General features: G+C 34.9%; 1 protein-coding gene across 1 annotated transcript in view; it reads left to right on the top strand.

The window, feature by feature from the left end:
• Nucleotides 1-21,541, top strand: part of PLCZ1 (phospholipase C zeta 1) — a 45,532-nt gene that overhangs the window by 7,081 nt on the left and 16,910 nt on the right. The window contains exons 4-9 of the mRNA XM_088055054.1: nucleotides 5,504-5,705; nucleotides 7,263-7,407; nucleotides 9,229-9,384; nucleotides 16,603-16,830; nucleotides 18,971-19,127; nucleotides 21,039-21,155. Of these exons, the coding sequence (XP_087911180.1) occupies nucleotides 5,504-5,705; nucleotides 7,263-7,407; nucleotides 9,229-9,384; nucleotides 16,603-16,830; nucleotides 18,971-19,127; nucleotides 21,039-21,155 (1,005 nt within the window). The remainder of the gene's footprint in view (nucleotides 1-5,503; nucleotides 5,706-7,262; nucleotides 7,408-9,228; nucleotides 9,385-16,602; nucleotides 16,831-18,970; nucleotides 19,128-21,038; nucleotides 21,156-21,541) is intronic.

The raw sequence follows: 21,541 nt of genomic DNA, 5'->3' as shown, positions 1-21,541 counted from the left end.
ATGGGAAAGTTAAAATCTATAGCACAGTTAAACAATGAACAATCTTCAGTCCATTAGAAAACACCTTTATAAATATCAAATGAATTTTCTATGGGTTTAATTTAATGTCTGGTTCAAATTTCAGATGCTGAGACAATTTCTTGTTTGTTTCTTCACCTGTGATAAATTTGTTTGTCTTGTTATTGGAAATAATCTCTCTGAACAAAATAACCTCTGTATTGTTCATGCTCCTTTGAGTGAATTCATACTCCCACTCAAACATATTTATTGAAAAGTTCCAGTTATGATTGACATGAGAGATGACTCATATGGTATTGTGATAGACCATTTTGTGTAAGTGTCGTTCTGAATTTGCTACAGAACATTATTCATCAGGATGATCTGTTGGACTCATCTGTCACCCTTGCCCTCCCTGTGTCTTACAAAAAGGGAAAAGGGCAGGCTTTGACATTTGATTGACAGGTTTGCCAATAGTAATGACCATTCTCTCATAAATGTGATAGCACTGGTATGTCAAGATTAGGATGAAAACAATGACTACATTTTACATATAATTTAAATAAATCCATTTATAGCATCTAGTGCATCCCTAACATTTGTGCAGAGAGATTTTCAAAATCATTGAGCCAGATAACTTTGAATTTACTCTCTGTAGGTACTGTAGCTAGCCCAGGACAGTATGGAATAAACTAATCTTTCATTTTTGTTATACAATTTAAATGCCTAATGTCAAAATACTACACTAACAGATTTTTTTCACGTGTATGCTAAAACCTTGCATTTTTGGTAGGAAGAGCCATTTCTATGGAATTGATCACAAAATAGGTGATTCACACCTGACAGGTGTGTCTTACTAGCACCCAAATGACAGTTTTATTCTTCCCAAACATTCCATTATCTTCCCATTTTACTATTAGCTTTGAATAGAAGACTCAACTCATTAAATGAGATTAAAGAAAACATGCTAACTAAATAATTTTTTTAAGCTTGGTATATATATCTTTTTTTAAAAAAAAAATTTCTCATTTACATAGATAGGATTAGAGGCACAGTGAGGATAAGAAAGTGCATCCCAGTATTATTTACAATGTAGAGCCATTCAAGGACTCTACTCCTGACTATTTTCCTGCTAGGCAATACAAAAACAGGGCAAAAATGCAATCCTGTCTTAAAAAAAACCAGCTTGCTTTGTAAATAACAATATAAGCCTGGTGCATCTGTCAGACAGGGACTTTGAGTAATCCAGAATGTATTTGTGAAGCAAAAAAAAAACATTCTCAGTTTATTCCTAGTGCACACAGTCGTGAAGGTTTTTTTGGGATTTTTTGTGTATGTGAGACAGAGCAGGATATAGAGCACAAATTTGCAGAAGAGAGCATTTGATCCCATTGGCCAATGTAAATCAAACTTAATAAAGTAGACATCTCTGCCAAACTCCCACAGATTTCATAAAAAATCATGTGAAGTAAGAAAGATGGCTTAAAAATCTCAGCTAAGACAATGGCTGTGGCTGGATTTGTGAGACACAATATATCAGATTATGAAAAGATGTGTAAAAGTCTAGTCTCAGGGAAAATTTTCAAGACAAGGTGATTATGAGATATAAACCCTTAGAAAACTGAACTGCTGTTCAGATAGATACTTTATTCCAGCATGCTCCAGCTGTAAGTGTGGGTAAGGGAGAAAAAGCCTCCCTAGAATATAAACTGAGACTAGAAAAGAATTAAGTGTATTATAACTTTAGTCAAGGAAATACTTCTCTCTTTACTGTTCCTTTAGAGCATGAATGTTTCATACTGATGTAGTCAAGTTTCATAGTATGAAATTCCATCTGATGATGTTTCTGCCTGACTTTTAATGACTGAAAGATTCCTCCTTCCATTATAGCAGAGTAAAACCCTTGTCTCTGATTGCAAGTATTTCTCATGAGTTCACCCCTAAAATTCCCAGCAAATGTATCTGTACCCACTCCACTGTCTCTGTCCCAAGTACCATAGACATTTAATTACTCATTTAGCTCTCTGGAAGCAAAGAGCACTCACATACATTTAAAAACATGGGAAACATTTCTCTCTCCACATTTCCTAGTCTCACATTCAGTTCAGGCTCTTCTCCTCCCCACTCCTGAGTCTCTATTTCAGTCCAGACACCTCTCCCAGACCCTGGCAGGGCTGCAGGTTGTACTCAGTCCTTTCAGGAGAAAACGGGTCGTGCAGGAGGCTCTGGCCAGTGCAGAGTGATTTCATGCTTGTTTTGTCTGCCTCATTGCGGGTACTCTAAAGGCCTTCAGGGCAGCAAACATCTTGTGATAGTTTTCCATTTTTTCTTTCTGAAGAGAAACACTTTCAAAGAAATTCCAAGGTAAATAAGAAAAATGGAATGTAATACATTCTAAAAATAATGTATAATGTAATCCAAGTTTTTCAAATATCCAGATTATATCCATAATTCCTCTCTGATACGACAGTATTTGTATATATGGCAGAGCTGGAGTTTACCTTAACAGGAGGAATGAGAAAAATAATTTTTTATTAAATCAGATTTAAAAAAACCCCAAACAATATAAAGTAATATTGTTAATAAAATGAATTGCACACTATCCAAAAGAGGAGGGCAGGAAAAAAAAATCATTGAAATTTGTGAACAAAAAGAGGCAATGAGAAGACAGAAATCTTTTCTTGCCTTCCCTTTCTACAACAGATGGATATGTGTGTGCACACTAACTACTGCTAAAAGGTCCTAACGGAGAAAAAGACTGAGGTTCCTCCAGGGGAGAAATGTAAGGTCTTGATGAAAGTCTTTTCATTGTGGAATAGTTATGGAGATGAATTCCCATTTCCTTTAATGTAGAAGCAGAAAATGTCTGTAAGTGGTCAGAAAATAGCATGGCTGGGCTATTCCTCAGAAATGTAAGCTCTGTAAAAATACAAAGATTTTTAGTCTGTTGGTTGGAGACATGAGCTGACTGTTTTACTGAAGTCTATGAGCTTACATATTGACTAACAAAACAATGCTAGATGTTCATTTTTTGGGGATTATGCTCATTAGCATATTTGCCTAAACATTAATTTCTCTTGAGAATATTGCAGTTAACTTTTGTCAATGACAAGAACCAGGAAAACATCATAAATAATTCAGAAAAAAAGCAAGACTTTGAAAAGCCAGCATTTTTTCACTAATTTAATAAATAAATGCAGAAAAGGTAGAAAATAAAATATGTACACACACACACACACAAAATAAAATAGTTACTAGCTCTACTTTTAATTGCTCAGAGAAATATATAGACCATGAAAAAAAAATAATCCAAAATGAAATCCAGACAGTTCATGTAATTCATTATAGGCAAAGCATACAGGATGAGTGTATTCTGTTTTGAGTAATGTGAAAAAATTCAAAATGTTTTTTAAAGATCCAGACAGTAGAAACTTAATCCAGTTGTTACAAGTATAGAACAATATAACACGTGCATGTGGATAAATCTATAGGATTCACTTTTCAAGAGCCATCAAGGTGGCAAGAAGTCATCCTGCAAATCTCTCAGCTAAAAGAAGACAAAAGAAATTCCTGATGCAATAAGTACAGTTGTCTCTGTGATATTATTAATATTATTAATCTGAGTAAGATCTCAGTCAAAAATATGGATGGAACAGGGTAGGACCTTCTTAAATGATGTAATCAGGTCAGTGAAGACAGGTTGACAAATCCAAGTTCTTAGAAAATTGTAACAAGCTTGACTAATACAAGTCAAAGGTTACTTTTGAAAATAGGGGGGAAATGAATGATGAATTGAAAGACCGGAAAAGATCAAATGTAATATCTGTTTTAGAAAGGGAACATCCAAAGAACTAGTCACTGTCAGTGACTAGAAAAAAAAATGGAGAAAATAATAAATATGTAAACCCTTGTAAGATGGCAAAGGTGAGTAGCAGTCTGTCAGGACATTCCATGAAGAAATAGTATCCTGTTTTCTCCTATGAAAGATTAACAGTATGGCTGGATAGCAGAAAAATGAAAATTATCAGAAATCTGAAACAGAAAGATGCCCTGGATTGGATTTGTTTTTGAAGAAAGGAGTGGAAAGTGGGAAGTGCAAGAGCAGTGTTCATAAGAGAAAAAGTGTGAAAAAAGAGGAGAGGAATAATACCAAGCAGAACAAATATTTTGGACAGCAAGGAAGTTTCAGGGTAAATTTCTGTTTCCTAATTATGAAAAATTTCCTATCAAGGTTATTTAGCTGTTGAAATGGTTTTATTGGGTTGTCTGTGGATTCTTCATCAATGAAAGACTGGAAGAATAACTTCAGAAAGACTTCTGGTAGGAATAAGTTGTTGGGTGAATGCATGTTTGATGTCTGGATGCCCTTCTGTTTTTCTTTATCATTGTAAAACATTGCAAGTTTTCTAGTTCAAAGACCTGTGTAATTGAGAAACAATTATTTTCTGTAAATTCTCATCCAGGTTTAAAACTTTCAGTCTGTCACACACCAAAGATCGATAATTGCAATTCTAACTTGTACATTCTGATTCTTATAGCTGCAGTTTAATTACTAGGGCGGAAAAGGGGGTTTTCCTACAGGTATTTCCAGTCCCCAAGTTTGTATACATCGACTTCTAAGTTATTATTAACATAAAATAATCTTGGATTATTTACTTATTGTTAACTACTAGCCTAATGGTGACAATAAAATTATTTTAGAGGAAGAACTGGACAAAATCCCTCACTAATTCAAACTGTATTTTGAAGCAAATCTAACTTTTGAAATTATATCATTTGTAAAATGACTGCATTGCATACATGACATTGAGAGCAGTAGCTGGCAGTGTAATGGCTCTGTTTGCCATTAAATCAGTCAAAACCAAAACAAATGGGATGACTATCACTGGTATGGACTCAATTAGTTCATTTTGTTATAAATATAGTAGTGTAATAAGCTTGATTTGCAATTCATCTGTGTAGGCAGTTATTTCTTTGATTACAATGCTATTTTTATTTCAAATATTTCTAAACATGATTTGATCAATATTTATTTGGAATTTTCCACCCCTGGTGAAGACATTTGGTGCTAGAAGTCATAGTTTCTGCAAGATCATATTGAGAATGTCTGACTTTTTAGAGAACAATCCTGGTTCTTTTTAAAGAGAAAAGAAGATTCCCTTAACACGTTGTCTGGCATGTTACTTTCCAAAGTAAATGACAAATATTTTATTTATATTTAATTAGGACTACTGAAAATTCTTCTTAGTGCTGTCCATAGAAGAATAAAAGTGTCAAAACACATTTATTTCCTCTCAGAAGTTTGAACCACAGCAATTCAGCTCCAGAGTCACACGTATCTGATGTTTGTGTTGTTTATACATTTGGTGTGAATTTTAAAATTGCAGGAAAGCGTTGTGCTGTATAACCTTTAGCAGTGCTCAGAATTGGCTATTAAAAATTTCAGGAAGTGCATCAGAGTGGCTTCACAGCAGAGATTTCTTTTTTTCCTTTTGTTTTTTTTTAGTGAGGAAGAAAAGGCAGTTGTCATTTGAAGGATTTATAAGGTACATGAGCTCAGAAGAATGTTCAATATTTAAAAGCCAGCACAAGACCATCTATCAAGATATGAACCAGCCATTATGTGACTATTTTATTTCATCTTCTCACAACACCTACTTGATAGCTGACCAACTAATGGGACCCAGTCACTTATGGGGATATACCAGGTATATAGACATAATTTTTTAATATTTTAAACTTTCTTTGGCTTTTTGTTTTTTTAATTAATGCTAAGTCACATACAATCCTACTTGGAAATAAGGGACAAAGCCATCAAAGATACAAGTTGAAATGAGAGTGGTATTTTATTTTGTGTGTACACTTTTCAATATATTTGCCAAACCATCTGTTCATAGTCTGGAAGCAATCTATTTTTTTCACTTACATCTCAGAAAATCAACCTTGCAGCAAATGAAATCTATAGTATATTGTACAGTACATGATTAAATCAGTTTTTAATCTCAACACGCCATGCAAAAATAAATAACTCCCTGAAAGAAATGTAAAATTCCCGGGCAAGCTCTGATCTGTTCAATGTAGAGGATGTGTGTTGGAGTATGTCTGTGTCAAGGATATCTGTGTTCAGTGCAGGTTGCAGTGTGGGCAGGTTAGAAACAACAAAAACAACAAAACATGGGCATTCAAATAGGCAGCAGGGAGAGGAATCTGTGCAGTGTGTGACTCCAAGAGGGTGATGACCAGGATGCCTTATTGCCAAGGCAGGGAAGAAGGAGATTAATTGTGTAGTAAATGCAACACTGTGAGGGCAGGATATATTAAGAATTAAGAGGAGATGCATCCAGAATTCCTATTATTTGTACTACTTTAATGAAGAGAAAGCAGCAGGAAACATCATCTATCTGAACCCTTTTTTATTTTTTGTGGTTTCTCTCTTGATGTTCTATAGTGACTTGCAACCATCAGAAACAGTACTGAATCTCTAACAGTATTTAAAATTCCATTATGTTAATGCTGCATTGCTGAAAGTAATTGCAAAGACGGTATAACCCCCTCTCTATCTCCTATATGTGTGAGGAAAATGCTAAAATCAGCTAAAGGCATATTTGACATATTGTTAATGTGTGAAAAGCAGGATGTAAAAGCCAGATTGGTAATTAAGTAAAACAGTTTATAAGAAATGTTTCAGATAGTTGCAAGTCAAATATTAGAAACCTAAGAATTTAAGGGATGACACTAACATATTCAGATTAAAACAGTAAAGTCAGGGTGTCTCAGAAACTTTAGCACTTAGAAATGTGGTCTGGGGAGAGGAACTGATTTATGTAAAGACCAACTGCAACCTGATTCTCTAAGTACAATAGATTTTTAAATATAATGATTCTTAAAATTCTAAGCAAGTTTGGAATAGTAGCACAAAAGAGCATTTAAAATATTTATGCTTTTATTTTAAGTGGCAATTTGCCTTTGTTCCAAAATTCCTTTATTGAAATCTTTGATTTTTAGCCTTTTAAGGAAGATAATGCAGGTAATCCCATATTCTTTAAAGGTCTAATAAAGTTTATTAAATAACACACACCTAAAATAAGCAGAAACAGAAAGTATGTCTGTCTCATATAATTCTGTAGGATTTATATTTATGGTGAAAATGAGGTGTTTTTTCTGTAATTAATCCCTGTGCTTGTAATCAGAAACACAGCAACTTGTATAAAAAAGTTTGGTATCTTTCTTTTGACTGTAAAATTGTTTCTCTTGTTCTTCTGAAGTGCTCTCTTAAAAGGATGCCGTTGCCTGGAGATTGACTGCTGGGATGGCATCAACAATGAACCTATTGTGTATCATGGTCACACTTTAACAAGCAAAATTCCATTTCGTTCTGTAATTCATGTGATTGACAAGTATGCATTTATGGTACGTACAGATCTGTGTGTGTATACATGAGTTGGGTAGAATGGGATGGTGGCTTTAACTAAGTGGGGACATGGTTCTTGTAAATTCTCCAGGGTAAAAAAAAAATGCAACAGAGACTGTGGCAATGGTATTTTAAAAACTAATTACAGAGCAATTGTGCTATTTGTTCTTAATGTATTTTAAAATCTTTTTAAAGGAATCATCATCATTTTTCCTGATAATGAATATAAACCAAACTTAGTGCAAAGGATTCAGGTGATCTCACTCAGCTTGTTAGGTGGAATTCTCACCTGACATAATTTAAACAAGGACTGAATATATATTGAAGACCTAGTTCAGAACTGGTCTGATGTTTTCCTCCTTCCTTATATCTTTTAAAGGTTTTTTTGTCACTTATTCTTCTGCTGCTATGAGTCTGTCTTGTATCCTATGTGTGAATTTATAAAATAGACAAAAATATTAGATAATAGATGAGTCTGAGACTTTGTTTTCCATTTCCTCTCTTTTGATTTTGAATGTTGACACTGATAAATGTTAGCAACTACTGATGTTTTTTAGTCAGGTGACTCATCAGAGCAAAGTTCCTTTCACTGAAATCTGGAGAGTTTTTGCACTGTCTCAGGCTTTTGTATAAGCTTCTGGCAAAACTCCTGCTCAAAGGAAGTGCTGAATGACTATTAAGATAAATCTCAGAATCAGGCCAGCATTATGTGTGTGAATATATACATCCACGATCATAAATTTGTGTGGATTTTCACGCATATGTATTTATAGCTTTCTCAGTGTTAATCAAAGCTGTGTTTTTTTTCTGTTTTCTATATAAAATTTAATTAGTCTCTGATTTTAAAAGTGAAATTAAAAACATGATTTTATTCCACTGTTTTTCAAAACCCACTGGATAAAACTTCCCTATTCTTGCTAACACAGCAAATTGTGCTTAACTCTAATTCAAACTTCAGTTCTCAAGCCCAAGTGCCAATGAGATGATAAAATCACAACAGGTAATGGTTGGTACCAGCTGTCCACACAGGCTGAGCTTTGCTTCTCTTAAAAGTCAATAGCAAGTGCTCAAATGTAAAGACAGGAAAAATATAAAATGGTGTTTTCCTTATTGACAATTTAAGTTCTGCCTGAGCAAAGATTTCATTCATATTTTTGGTATCCACCAGTATTATCGGCAACTTATGAGATTTACTTATAAGTTTAGATGGATGCATTTCTTTTGAGTTATTCTCTAATTTTTACTCATTTTCCCTTTTTCACCTTTTACCTTTAATTTTTACTCAATTACCCTTGCTTGAGCAGTGTGATGAGAAAAGTGTATACTGTCCCTAGAAAAGTTTGTGGTATTGTGAAAAATAAAAAAAAATGCATAGCTTCTTCATGTAAAGGAAATAATTTCTGAACAAGCTTTGGGGAGACTATCCAAGTCTTGATAGTCTACTTGAAAAGTAGTCAAAAAATCTGTCATAAACGAAAGCAAAAGAAATTTAATTCTGCTTTATGTTGTCAATTTTAATTTTAGAATCTGATTTTACCTTTTTAAACCAAAACAAAGCAGTTCTTTTTTCATATAAGTCTAGCTCTGTTTTAACTTTCTGAAGGTGCATTTCTTTTTTCTTCTTCAATTGTGCTTTCTTTTTTCCACAAATGTTACCTGTTTTATTGTGTTACTAACCTGGAACAAGTGATCTATATTCTGAAGTTTTTGAAAATGAAGGTAAATACAGATGGCCAAGGGGACTTTTGTAAGATATTTTGGAAAAGCAATTATTCATATTTTTATTTATTAATAATAAACTCCTAAAATTATGTTTCCAGTCATCTGCCTATCCAGTTGTACTGTCTCTGGAGAACCACTGCAGCCCTAAACAGCAGGAAGTAATGGCAGACTGCTTGAAAAGTATTCTAGGTGACAAACTTCTTTCTACACCAATTGGTGGTGCAGTAGATATGACTGAACTGCCTTCTCCTGAGGTAATAAGTTTTCATTTTTCTCTATGAAAGAAATGGAAAAAATGGTGGGGTTCTTCATTATTTTTTTTCAGTCCTCTGGGACTGAATTTATGGATCACATCTGGTGTCAGAAATAGACTTCAGGTAGTAACAAAAATATTTAAACTGCACAAAAAAAACACATGAAATGTATCTGTTACCTGCTGATTTATTTTTTTGTTGCTTAAATTGAAAGAAATTCCTGAAATTTAAACATGTTATTGAAATGGAAACCTGAGCTTACATTTTTTGTCAATAACAGTGATGATGGAGGGTTTTTTTGGTGCTCTGCTACTGCAAAGCCATTCTATTTCTCAGTGTGTTCCTCCCTCAGACAGCGTTTCTCAGCGGATGGCCTGAGACCCCTGGGACATGAAGCCAGAAAAGGCAATTAGATGGGTGTTGAAAATTTGATTGCAAACTAAAACAAATACATTTCCTTTGTTCCAGTCTTTGCACATAATTTTCTTTCAAGGACAAAAAGTTTTTTTCAAGTCTCTTGTAGAACAAATACGTGCATACACACAAAATACTTATTTCAGCTTCTTGCTGTTGCCAGTATAGCTATATTTTATTCCTTTTTTTTTCACAGTAGCTAAAAAAAAATGCAAATGAAAATGTACGAAGGAAGCACTGTCATAAGGAAAAACAACACACAAAAGGTGTTTAAAATAATTTTTTTAAGGATTTGTCAAGGAAAAATATTTTTGAAGTGATCTGTCCAAGAAGATGTGCTAAAGTATTACCATACTCTTATATTTCCGTAACAATGTTGTAATATTTAATGTTCACAGTTCTCCACCCTTTTTTTTTAATTGTAGCAATATATTTTTTTGTGTCATGGTTTCCAACATAATTTTGAAGCCTTGAAAACTGTTTTTTCACTTAGGAAAAAATATAAACTATATCAAACAGGAGGGCTTGTTGTAAAGCTTCTCAAATCACGTCTGGATTCAGTGTAGGAGATGTGCAAGGATCATATGTCCTCTGAAGCAAGCACAAAATCAGTGAAATGGAATCACTGAATCACACACTAAAAAATATTACTTTCTATGATATATGTCCCTTACCATATGGTTACTGTGATACAGGCAGTTCATACTTCATATTTCCACAGCTTAGAGTTTTCATGAGTCAGCTCTGTAGAGTTTTGCCTGAAAATGGATTGCTGCGTCTATGTATGGAAATGCTGTCAGCTGAGATTCATTCTCCTGAGCTTTTAACATATTAAAGTATGGTGAGACATATTTCCCATCTGTGAAAGGTGTAAGGATTACCTAAATAACACCACTGTCGTCACCTGATTACAAAAGTTTTAATTTAATAAATTATTATCTTAAGAATGAACACAAATGAGGATCTTCTCTGTTTCTCCTAGGTTTTCTGATCAAGTGTGTAAGAAAAGTCAGTAGGATTTTACTTAGCAATGGAAATATGTAGCTATGACTGAATTTGTAAATTCAGTTATAAGCTTGACTTTGGCTGGCATCGTTTTGAAGAGCCACTTTTGGTCCATGTTCAAAAGGAGTTTAGTGACATCACATCTTTAAAGCTTGGGACCTTGTGCATTTTCAAGGCCTGGGTAAAGTCATTATCATTTGAGAAAGTCAAATTCTGAATTTAGTTTTCAGACTGCTTTACTCAAGCTGTGCAAAAGAGATGTTACAGAACCACAAATGATGAATTTAAAATGCTCTTTGTTGGAAGGATCCTCAGTTAGTGTGAAAAAGAAAAAAGCTGTCACCTATATAATTTACTGGTCCACTTTTTTCAAGATGGAGCATTAGTTAGAAAAGGGAAAAAGCCACCTCAGTGTTCTTCAAGATCAGAATTGAATGGTTATTTTGTGTGTACATGAAGTGGGAAATGACGTAGTTTCTCCAAACACTTCAAAGAAACATTAGACAATTACAGGTTCCTTTCAGGTTTTGGAGTTTTGGAGGCTTCCATGGAAATAATTTTCTCTTCTTTTATATGGTCAATCTTCTTTCTTTAAGTAGGTCTTGAACTATACCTTTGTCAACTGAGATGATTGGGTGTGTGGAAGGAGGTTAAAATGAGGAACACACACACTCCTAGGTGGTTCCTTGGACCACCTTGCAATGATGTCTCCTACCATTGTAATTCTAAGTGAAAATCACATGGAGGACCAGGAAATAAAAGTGGAGGATCACTGAACACTTCCTATCTCTGCTTTTCCCAACACTTGCTTCATCTGAAAAACAAACCCCAGAAAATTTCAGGAATAAAGGTTTTTTAATTCTTTGCCTTCAGTCATATATTCACACTTCCACCTGACTATATTGATATTGTTAATTCCCTGCAATTCCTGTATTCTGTGGCATCTCAGCACACAAATCCTCCTCTACATATGGAGGAAGGAGAAGACTCTTGCACTACTTCTTTCTTTCCCACAAACCTTATCCCATGAGAAACTGAGGCTGCCTTTAAGCTTCACCTATCCCACCTCTTTCCCAAGCAGACGTTTTGCCACCCAAAGCAACAAACCTGATACAATTCTCTGCTCCCAGTCTTGGCCATCATGGTGCATCTAAAGAGACTTCATGAACTCCCTCTAATCTTCACTGGAATATCAGGTCCTTTGAGTCAGGTCCTGCATTAAATTAGATTTGACATCAGTGACAGGCGCCAGACATCTCTGCTGGTTGTACCAGCACTCCTGGTGATGTGCTGATAGAAAGTGAAGGAATGAAGTACCTTATACAGCAATTTGTAGATGAACTTAGAAAATATCTGGATGCTAGAAGAGATAAGGTTTTACTTACCCTGCTGTGTTCTTCCTCTCAAGAAATTTGACAGCAATTGAAAGGAGCATGTGGGCATCCAATATAACACAGAAAAGAATGTAAGCACATTGATGCTTTGGTGAAAGTTTGTTCCTCAATTATTTTGCATTGTAGAGCATTGAACTGCCTTATACTGCTGACAGGATAGATATATCAGATAGTTAGGAATCTTTTATTATTTGCAGGTTTCCTGTCACAAAGTTGGAATGAGATATTGATGTGTGATTAACTGAAAGTGAAGTGGCAACTACTGTGATTTTAGAAGTTCTCTTTAATGTTTACCACACAGCTGCAAGATCAATTACTGTATTGTGGTGTCTCTGAAACATTTCTGGCCAGGATTGCCAAGGCTTCCCTATGGTTGTTAAACCTGTGGTGTCCAAATAAAAGGATCTGTTTAATGATATCCTTGAGAAAAATCAACAGAAGGCCTCCAGTACAACTTCATGGGCTATGGATATTTTAAATTCTGCTATTATGGGGAAAACCAGCTAACTCCTTAAGCCAGGACTCATTCTTCACACTTTTCTTCACTTTTATCTGCTCAGTATAAAAAGGAGAGCTTTCTCTACACAGTGTTTTCAGTGAGAAATTCAAGATTAAGCACATCTAATTCTGTTGCTTCATTTATGAGATTAATTCCTATTTATTTTGACCGACACATTCACATATGCAAATGTCTTGACCAAGTCTTTGCATCAGAAATATTTTTGTTTCTTAGCAAGTCAAAATGTTTCTAGTCACTCTTATGCCTTTTGATCAGTCTATGGCATCTATTCTTTACAAAAATATGACAAAAAATATGAGAATATGGTATGTCTTGGTGATGACCTCCAAAATAATAATAAAAAAATCCATACTGTTTCTCATAAAATTTCAGGAATCTCTAGGCTGTAGAGAGTACATACAGAAGACTCATCTAATTCCTTCACTATTTTTAGGCATTGCACTCTTGAGGGAACATGATTTTCCCAGAAATGTGGTAAACATGTGACAGTCATTATCTGTTAATAGCTTCCCTGAAGTGTAAAGCAACTTCAGGAGGTAACTAAAAACAAGACATTGCCATATTTTATATCATTACCCAGGTAGGTCTAGGGTCAATGGCTTATTTGGTGTATAAAAATCAGGTGGTTCATTTGGCAAGGCATCTTCTTGGATCATTGAGCTTTGGTAAGGAATCTGTGCAATGAAGACTCTGAGCCAACCTGTAACCATCTTTCTCTGCAATCATCTGGACTTATTTCCAATGCATCCAGAGATTTAGTTGCCCATGTAGAATATAATTTCAGCTATAGCATAGCTATTTATCCTTGAGTAGACTTACTTAAGGTAAGCAGACTTACCTGAAATCTACTACAGAGCACAACACAGAAGGGGAATTTTCAGGGTAGGGTGCTTCTCACTGGGTAAATGTGTTGTATGAAAACTTGCTATGAGGTAGCTAAAATGCTGCTCCTGATATAATTAATATTTGTTTGCCTAGAGCTCAGACCTTGCTGGTGGTATTGATTTAAAATATCTGTATAATAAGTATACAGTATTGATATAAAGTATCTGTAGATGATAACTGTGATTTATAAGGCTGCCACAAAGACATCCATTCACACTTCACCAAGTGTGATTCGTTAAAGATAGCTGGTGTTGGGTTTTTTTAACAGTTGTACTTAACAAATCTTGTCATTGTCTCAAAACCTTTCCCTGTGTCAGACTTCACAGGAGGTGTTGTATCTTTACCCTATATCAGTATTTAAGACAGCAGTACAATTCTTGAAATAGAATATTATGTAAAACAGAAGAGATTTTAACTTTGTTACTTAGCAAGATTTTCAGGGCTTGATATTCCTCTAACTGAGCACCTACAGCTGGTCAGGAGAGAAGAAGGGAGAACAAGCAGCTCAATTTAAACAGGAGAAGCTATTCTGTCTTTAATACTTATGTCTCAAATCCAGGGTTTGTTCCTTACATTTCTGGGCACTGAATTTTCACATTAATTGCAGTCATCAATAGGTGGGTTTGCCCGATCCAAAGTGCTTGTGATTTTTATCTTGGAAACTTGGCATTACTTCAGCTGATTTGTGTTATACATCCCATTAACCAGAATGTACAAGAAAAATGTTTTGTTCATTTAATTATGTAAATATTTGTTCCAGTTGATTGCACTTCGAGGTTTTTGCTTATGCCAGTCTTGAAGTCCCGCTATGCTCTAGGGAGGTCCTATGATGTTTTACATATTTGAATTTTTTAGTATGCTTGCAGTTTTTATAGAAGTAAACAGCAAATGTATTTTTAACATATTTTGCCTTACATAATAAAACTAGAAAGGAGAAGTTATAGTGAACGCTCAGACTTTCAGCTCATTAAAAGGCTTTTCAGCTCTCTTAGAAGACCTGGACATGTAGAGAAAAAGGTGTCACATGTTTAGCAGTGCTGATTACCAATTAAAGAACTCAGATTTCACACAGTTACTGAATTTGTAACCATACATTTGTTATAAGTTTTTTTTAAGATGTGTGAAGTTTAGACAAAAACCTATGTCATTTTTTCACTCTGTGTTTCACTTTCAGTGCTTTGGGGTAACTATTATTGTCATTTGCTTCTGGCCAAAAAAAGGCAAATTCACTGGAGTATTGTTGTAACTGTTTCTAAAAAGAGCCATGATTTTAGAATGTTATCTTTGTAGAAAACAAAGCAAAAAAAAACTTAAAAAACTTCTCCTACCTCGGGATGTTTATGTTTTTGCTAACAGCTCGTAAACAGAATTTTAGAGACTGACTGACATCATGACCCATTTTTATATCATTACACACACAAACACTATTGTCTTTTTTTTACTTAAAGTTATGTTTGTAGATAGGAGGCAGTAATGTAACCATAGAAAGTTTTTTCTTCCCTTGTATACCAGGTCTTTTTTTATTTTTTTTTTATTTGTAGAATTAAGTCTTTCTGTGAATAACAAAATACAAGATCAAAAGTGGATAGAATTGCTTTTAGATACTGGGAAATGTGAAACATGCAAAGGAAAATTCAGAACTCTTAAAAAACATGAGTAGCATTAATCATATTAAAACTCTTCTAAAAATATCATAGAAAAATAAAAAAAAAAGAGTGCATTAATAAGGAATGAAGGCAATGTTAAAGGGCATCCTTATCCTGAGTCACCAGTGCAGAGAGACTAATCAAACCTTCCAGCAGCATGGCATTGATAGATATTGGGCATAGGCTGTCTCATTCCACTGGCACCCTGGCAAACTACCAACACGAGATCTGAAGCGATAGGGGGATTACGAGCAATGGAGCTTGCACTGGAAATAAATGGAATGTCTCTATCTTTGCCTATGGCTCTGGTTTCTATTATAAAACTTTGGGTTTATATATTTCTGTTATCCATACGTTTCATATTTACTTTGTGGATACCTTAAAACACAGCATTTCAGTTATCTTTCATTTATTGTGAATTTTTTTGTTCCCTGTTCCTGCCACACTCCCAGTTGTGTAATCTTCCTTTTCACTAGAACATAAGAAATTCAAAGAACATTTTTGTGGATCACTTTATTAAAGAGTGACATTAAGTCCTTTCACTCACTGACAGCTCTTGTGTACAGATGTGCTGCTACATAATAGCAGCTTTACTATTAATATAGTTTTGTAAATTGAAGTGAAATATATACTCATAGGATTCTGTTGCATAGATGAAAGCCATGCTGTTAGAATCAATATAATTCAATGATTTTTTCCTCCCCTTACATTATATATTATGGAGGTTGATACACGTCCATTTAAAAATAGAGAAACTGCTTAGGCAAAATCACCAAACTTTTATTTCCCTGGCCAGGTAGGACCAACATAAGGTTCTACTGTAAAATAACACAAGTTATAAACAAAAGTTTTTATCTGGTACACCAGAGAGATATGCACAAAGGCATTAATCAAATAACAAATTTCCTGCAGGCTTAGTGATAGATGAAAACATTCCAAATTAATAGCAGACACGTCTTTAAGTGTGTATATACACATATAAGTACATTTAGGCATAAAATATAAGTAAAAAAATAAGTAAAAAAATATACCTTCTATGTCTTGCCTGGCTATCACTTTTGGCTCTTACTTAACTTCCCACTTTTATGTTTTCATAGTTTCAGCCTGGGTACCTGTGGCAGAGAGCCTTTTTTCCTGTCATGCTGTTAGATAGGCTCATTCTGTTGTGTACATTGATCCCCAGATTCTGTTTGGTTTATTTGGCTTTGGCTTCTGCCTCACTCATCTATTTTAATTCATTTTGCAATCTCACGTCATTATATTTAATAAACAGCTTTGAAGATTGGTTAAATAAAAGCAAGAGATGAAAACCTACGTAATTCTAGTTACTATTGTTAAATCCTCTTTTCTATAGGCATTAAAATTCAAAGTTCTGATAAAAAATAAAAAAGTTGGAACAATTGAGGAAAGTCTGCTCAGGATGGATGATGAATATGGTGGTGAGGTAGAGGAACTGAGTGACTCTGAATCTGAGTCTGAGGATGAAGACATAGATGACATGTTTCCTCTTCAGCCATCAAGGAGTCCCACCAAAAGAAGAAGAGATCATAGACCTTCACCCCCACCTCAAAAAAAAACAAAGGTAACTTTTGCTGCAATTGAATATAGAGAACACACAGATTTATTTTTTTTTTAAAGAAACTCTATTATCTTAAAATAGAGACTAAATTGAAAAGTTGTTATAAAAAGTTATTTTAAAATAATTTATATTTTAAATTTAATTTAAAATTTAAAGAGAAAACTTTAAAATTACTAAGATCAGTGCATTTGGAAATTACATTTTTTAGCTCAAGGTTTCAGAGTTTTCCTATTCTTATAAGAAAAGTCAGACTGGACCACATTTTAGTATCCAACTAAAAAGCAACCCCTTCCTGTGCTCCCATCTTGAACTTCAACATTTTCCTCTTTCAAAACTTGTGCTTGTCCCAGGTGCTCAGTCCCACAGTAGATTTAAGATGTGTTTTGTGGTGCCATGGCTCTCCTGGATCTATGTATAGAGAACACTTAACAGCAGTACCTCATGACAACAGAGCTAACTATTTCTTCCCCAGGTCTTCCAGTCTATTTTTGAGATAGATAAAGTCTCCTATTTTCTTGTGTTCTGGATTTTTTTGCATTAAATTAGGTGCACATTCCTTGTGCTGAAACATTTTTCAGTACCTGGAGTTGAAGAGGTGTTTTGAGATTTATCATGCAGAGACATAACATTAAGTACTATTTCTGAAAAAAGTGTAAAAATTGGGTGTTTGAAAGTCAAATTGAACTTATTTTTTTAACCAAATATGATTCTCTTCCACGGAAAATCTGTTGCTTCATCAAGGTTGAAACTGCCTGGTTCAGCTTTCTTAAGATGTCAGGCAGCACCTGTCCAGTCACTCTTGCACATCATGCTCTGATTGCCTGAATGTGGCTAAACCAGCAATGCTCCTCAGAGCCCAGCACTCTCACTGAGAAGCAGTGTCTCTTTTTTTTTATATGATTTGGTAGTTTGAAAGTTTTTTGCTTCTTTCTCATTCCAACTGACATGGAGAAATAGTAAGGAAAAATTCTGAGGAAGGATGGACTCTGCCCAGGAAGGATCAGCTCTCTAGACAATAGGTTCAAGAATATTTGTAGGACCATGTTACAAACGAGAATGAATTCCACATACCCTTAAACAGCAGCAACAAAAAGGATCTGCTCATGTTTCACAGGCAGAAGAGAAAGTGGTTTCCAGGGTCCCACTCTGTTGGAATATTTGCCTTGATGTCCCACTGTATTGCTTTATGGGAGGGTGGGAGAGCATTTGAATCCACAGCCAAGATACCCCAGCGATGCTGCTGGCTTTGCCTGCTTCCAGAGTTGTATTTTTCAGGATTTCCATGGCAGTAGACTCCTGTTGTCCTCATGGGACATAGCCCCAGAATAATTAATGCACTTGAACTTTGCATAGTTTCAGAGCCATGAGCAGGCAATCTCTATTATTTTGTGGGATGAGAATTTGCCTTCAAAAGCTTTGATGGAATGTAAACATGATTAGCATCAGCAGCTCTCTGCTGGCTACTGCCCCCAATTAGCTCAGAAGTTATGCTGAGGAAAATGAAGTGGTCACACAGTGCTTCTCTGTAAGAGAGAAGATCCTGGTAAAATTTCAGTCACTTTGGCTTGTTTTGGTAATTGGGCAAGACTAAATTAAGATTTTGATGAGGGAACTTTCAACCTTAATCAAGAAGAAAAGAGTTTTCCTAACTTCAGAGCAATCCTTAGAGGAATATGCCTTTGATTAATTTACTTGGCACAATGTAATATTTTCCTGTTATTCTACATTTTATAGATGAGTTTACTGTGTTGGTCTTTTCTAGTACTTTACATATTTATGAATAGAAAGTTAGAGGTATATTTTTAAGGAGCAACATTAAAAGCCATGAAAAATGATATTATTTGCTAACCACTCTTAGGAGCAGGAAAATTGTAAAGCTATCGAGAAGAACATTCTGCTAGGAAGGATCTCTCCACTCACCCTATGATTACTCTGCTAAACGTGGGCACAATAACCTAAATTTTCTCTCAGTTTATCAAATTTCACTATTAAAGGTCATATTTATTAGATTCATTAACTGTGACATATTTTTTCATGCTTTATGCATCCAAAATGATTGTTTCTCTGGATTATTAATGTTAATAATAATGAAATACTCATCATTGTGACTTTTGTATTCTATTATTCATCTGATGATTTTTAGGTGAGGAAGGGAAAGATTGCCCTTGCATTGTCAGACCTTGTGGTTTACACCAAATCTCAGAAGTTTGTGAGCTTTGAGCATTCCCTGCAGCATCAGCAGTGTTACGAAAATAATTCAATTGGAGAGAGTGCAGCACGAAAACTTTTAAGATCTTCAGGTAATTTCTTTTGAGTTAATCAATTAAAAGTTACATTGGTGCTATGATTGGTTCACTGCTTAGGCACTGAAGGGTTAAAATTTTATGAAACACCTGCTGTCTGATTTTATTTGGTTCTTTGTATAACACTGTTTTAGATATGTCCTTTGCATAATATTGTTTTTATTTCTGTTGGCTGTGTGAGGAAAACTAAAATTCAACTTTGCTTTAATTCCGAGTATTTTTATAAGAACAAATATTAACACAGTCTACAAAATGTATGTCAGCCTTTTGATTCATTGTTTTCTGCATCAAGTAATTTAGGAATTACAGTCAGCACTTGAAAAAGCATGGAATAAATTTCACCACCTCCCTCCCCACCCCCTTATCTGGGCTGAGAACTCAGCTGAGTTGGCTCGGCAGTCTCCTGGCTTTGGTGACAAGTGCAGATAAGAGAGTCCTCGTTAATGGGATGGATAAACCCCAGAGCAGGCAGTTTGCTCCACTGGACCAGACCTTCCATCCCAGCCAAACTGAATTATCCAAACCATTCTGGGCTGGAGCAGCTCCATTTGGTGCAGCCTCTGCTGTTTGATCTCCAGCTGCCTGCAGAGAGCCCCGAGGGAGCGTTAGAAGCAGAGATCACCGAGCATGACAGTGACAATGACAATGAAGGCTGCCACATGCCCACTCACTTTGTGGAGGTGATTCAGTGGCTGGCTGTTGCTAAAGGACACAAAATGATTCACATGAACACTTTCCAGTGGTAGAACAGGAAAGAAGGGACTTTATTTTCTGACCCCAGTATTTATAGGTTCTTGACAATGACCAGGGATTGGATAATTAAGTTACACCTTCCCAAGCACACTGGTGATGAGAAAAGTCCATCAAAAGACATTTCTTAGAAGGAATGTGATAAACAACTTATGTTTATAGAACTTTCATGGAAAAGTAACTAAAACTATGAAAACATTATCAGAAGGTTTTAGTTTTCAGGGCAACAGCTGGCGAGGTGAATGATGCTGAACAACATCACAAAGTAGGATTTTCCAGCCACAGAATCCTCTCTCTGGTTCCTCCAGCACTCTAGGGGATATAAAAGTAGTTCTAGAACCTCTCCTCCCCCTCAATAAACCCACCCCCAAACAACAAAGCAAACCAAACTCAACCAAACAAAACCCCTAAACAAACAAAAAATGAGGTGAGAGGAAAATGGAGATCAGAGAGATGACCCTGGAAATGTAGATTTTTGTTTAATCACTAAAAAGGAATCGTGTAGATAGAAGTCATCTGAGGTTTCCCACATCCCTGCAGTCAATGCTTACATATGAGAAAGGAGGGAACACTGCCAGCACAAGGAAAAACAATGCACATGATAGTTATCTTCTGAGGCTTATATAACAAGAATTTCAGTGGCTTTTAAAAATGTGCTCTTCCCCAGTCTTAATATTATTTAGCCATTTTATTTAAACCTCCAAACAACAAACAAGCCAAGATCATCTAAAGATGATTTTTTTTCTTTTTTTTTCATTTTGAGCTATTATAGAAGGGGGAAACTTTTGTGCAGTTTCCTGTGTCTCAGTTTCCCATGAGAATACAGTAGGCTGTAGTGTAGAAATCATAAGCTAACCCTGCAAAAAGGTGAAGAAACAGAATATTTCAGTGAAGGGATGCTTTTTGGATAATGAACTTACAAAAGAATATATATTTCTTTATACAGAAATATTGTCAGATTCAAACACACACAAAATATTAAGGTTTCAAAATTAATTATTAAATGAACAAATGAATAATTTTCAAAATAAAATGATGTTAGAATAAATTGGCATTATATTGTGTAAAAAAATTGCTGGATCAAATTACTGTATTTTTATTATTTGTTCAAATAGGATCTTTTTAATAACAAAGGTTTTCTTACCTTCTGTTTATCAGCTAAAGAGTTTATTTCACATACTACAAGATTTATTACAAGAATTTACCCCAAGGGAACAAGAATGAGGTCGTCAAATTATAATCCTCAGGAGTTCTGGAATGTAGGGTGTCAGATGGGTATGTATCCTTGCAGAAACTATTGCATTCTAGGCTTTACAGATAAAGGAGTTTCTTGCTTCCTATAGTATTTTGGTTTTATGTAGGTTACATATTTTCTCCCAGTGGCATTATTTTAATTTTTTGTTATATAAAATTTTCCTTCAACCCACATATCCCACCAGTTTTTTCTCACTAGTAATTGTAAATATCACTTTGTGTTAAATAGCTGTTTCCTATCCCAGATATTCCATTTATTCTATTTTATTAATTTCTTTAAACTACCTTTTTGAATTGGATATTAAGAAAATCACTAATAACAAACTCAGCATTTTTAAGCATCCATTACTCAGCAATGGAAGTTTCTTCTGAAGGGTCTGTGGGTTTTCAGTGGCACTCTGTGACTT

The sequence above is a fragment of the Pseudopodoces humilis genome, chromosome 5 (genome assembly GCF_049639895.1).
Source record: "Pseudopodoces humilis isolate 2021_Gansu_Grassland_sample_001 chromosome 5, ASM4963989v1, whole genome shotgun sequence".
Classification (NCBI taxonomy): domain Eukaryota; kingdom Metazoa; phylum Chordata; class Aves; order Passeriformes; family Paridae; genus Pseudopodoces; species Pseudopodoces humilis.
This window is presented reverse-complemented; position numbering and strand designations above follow the sequence as displayed.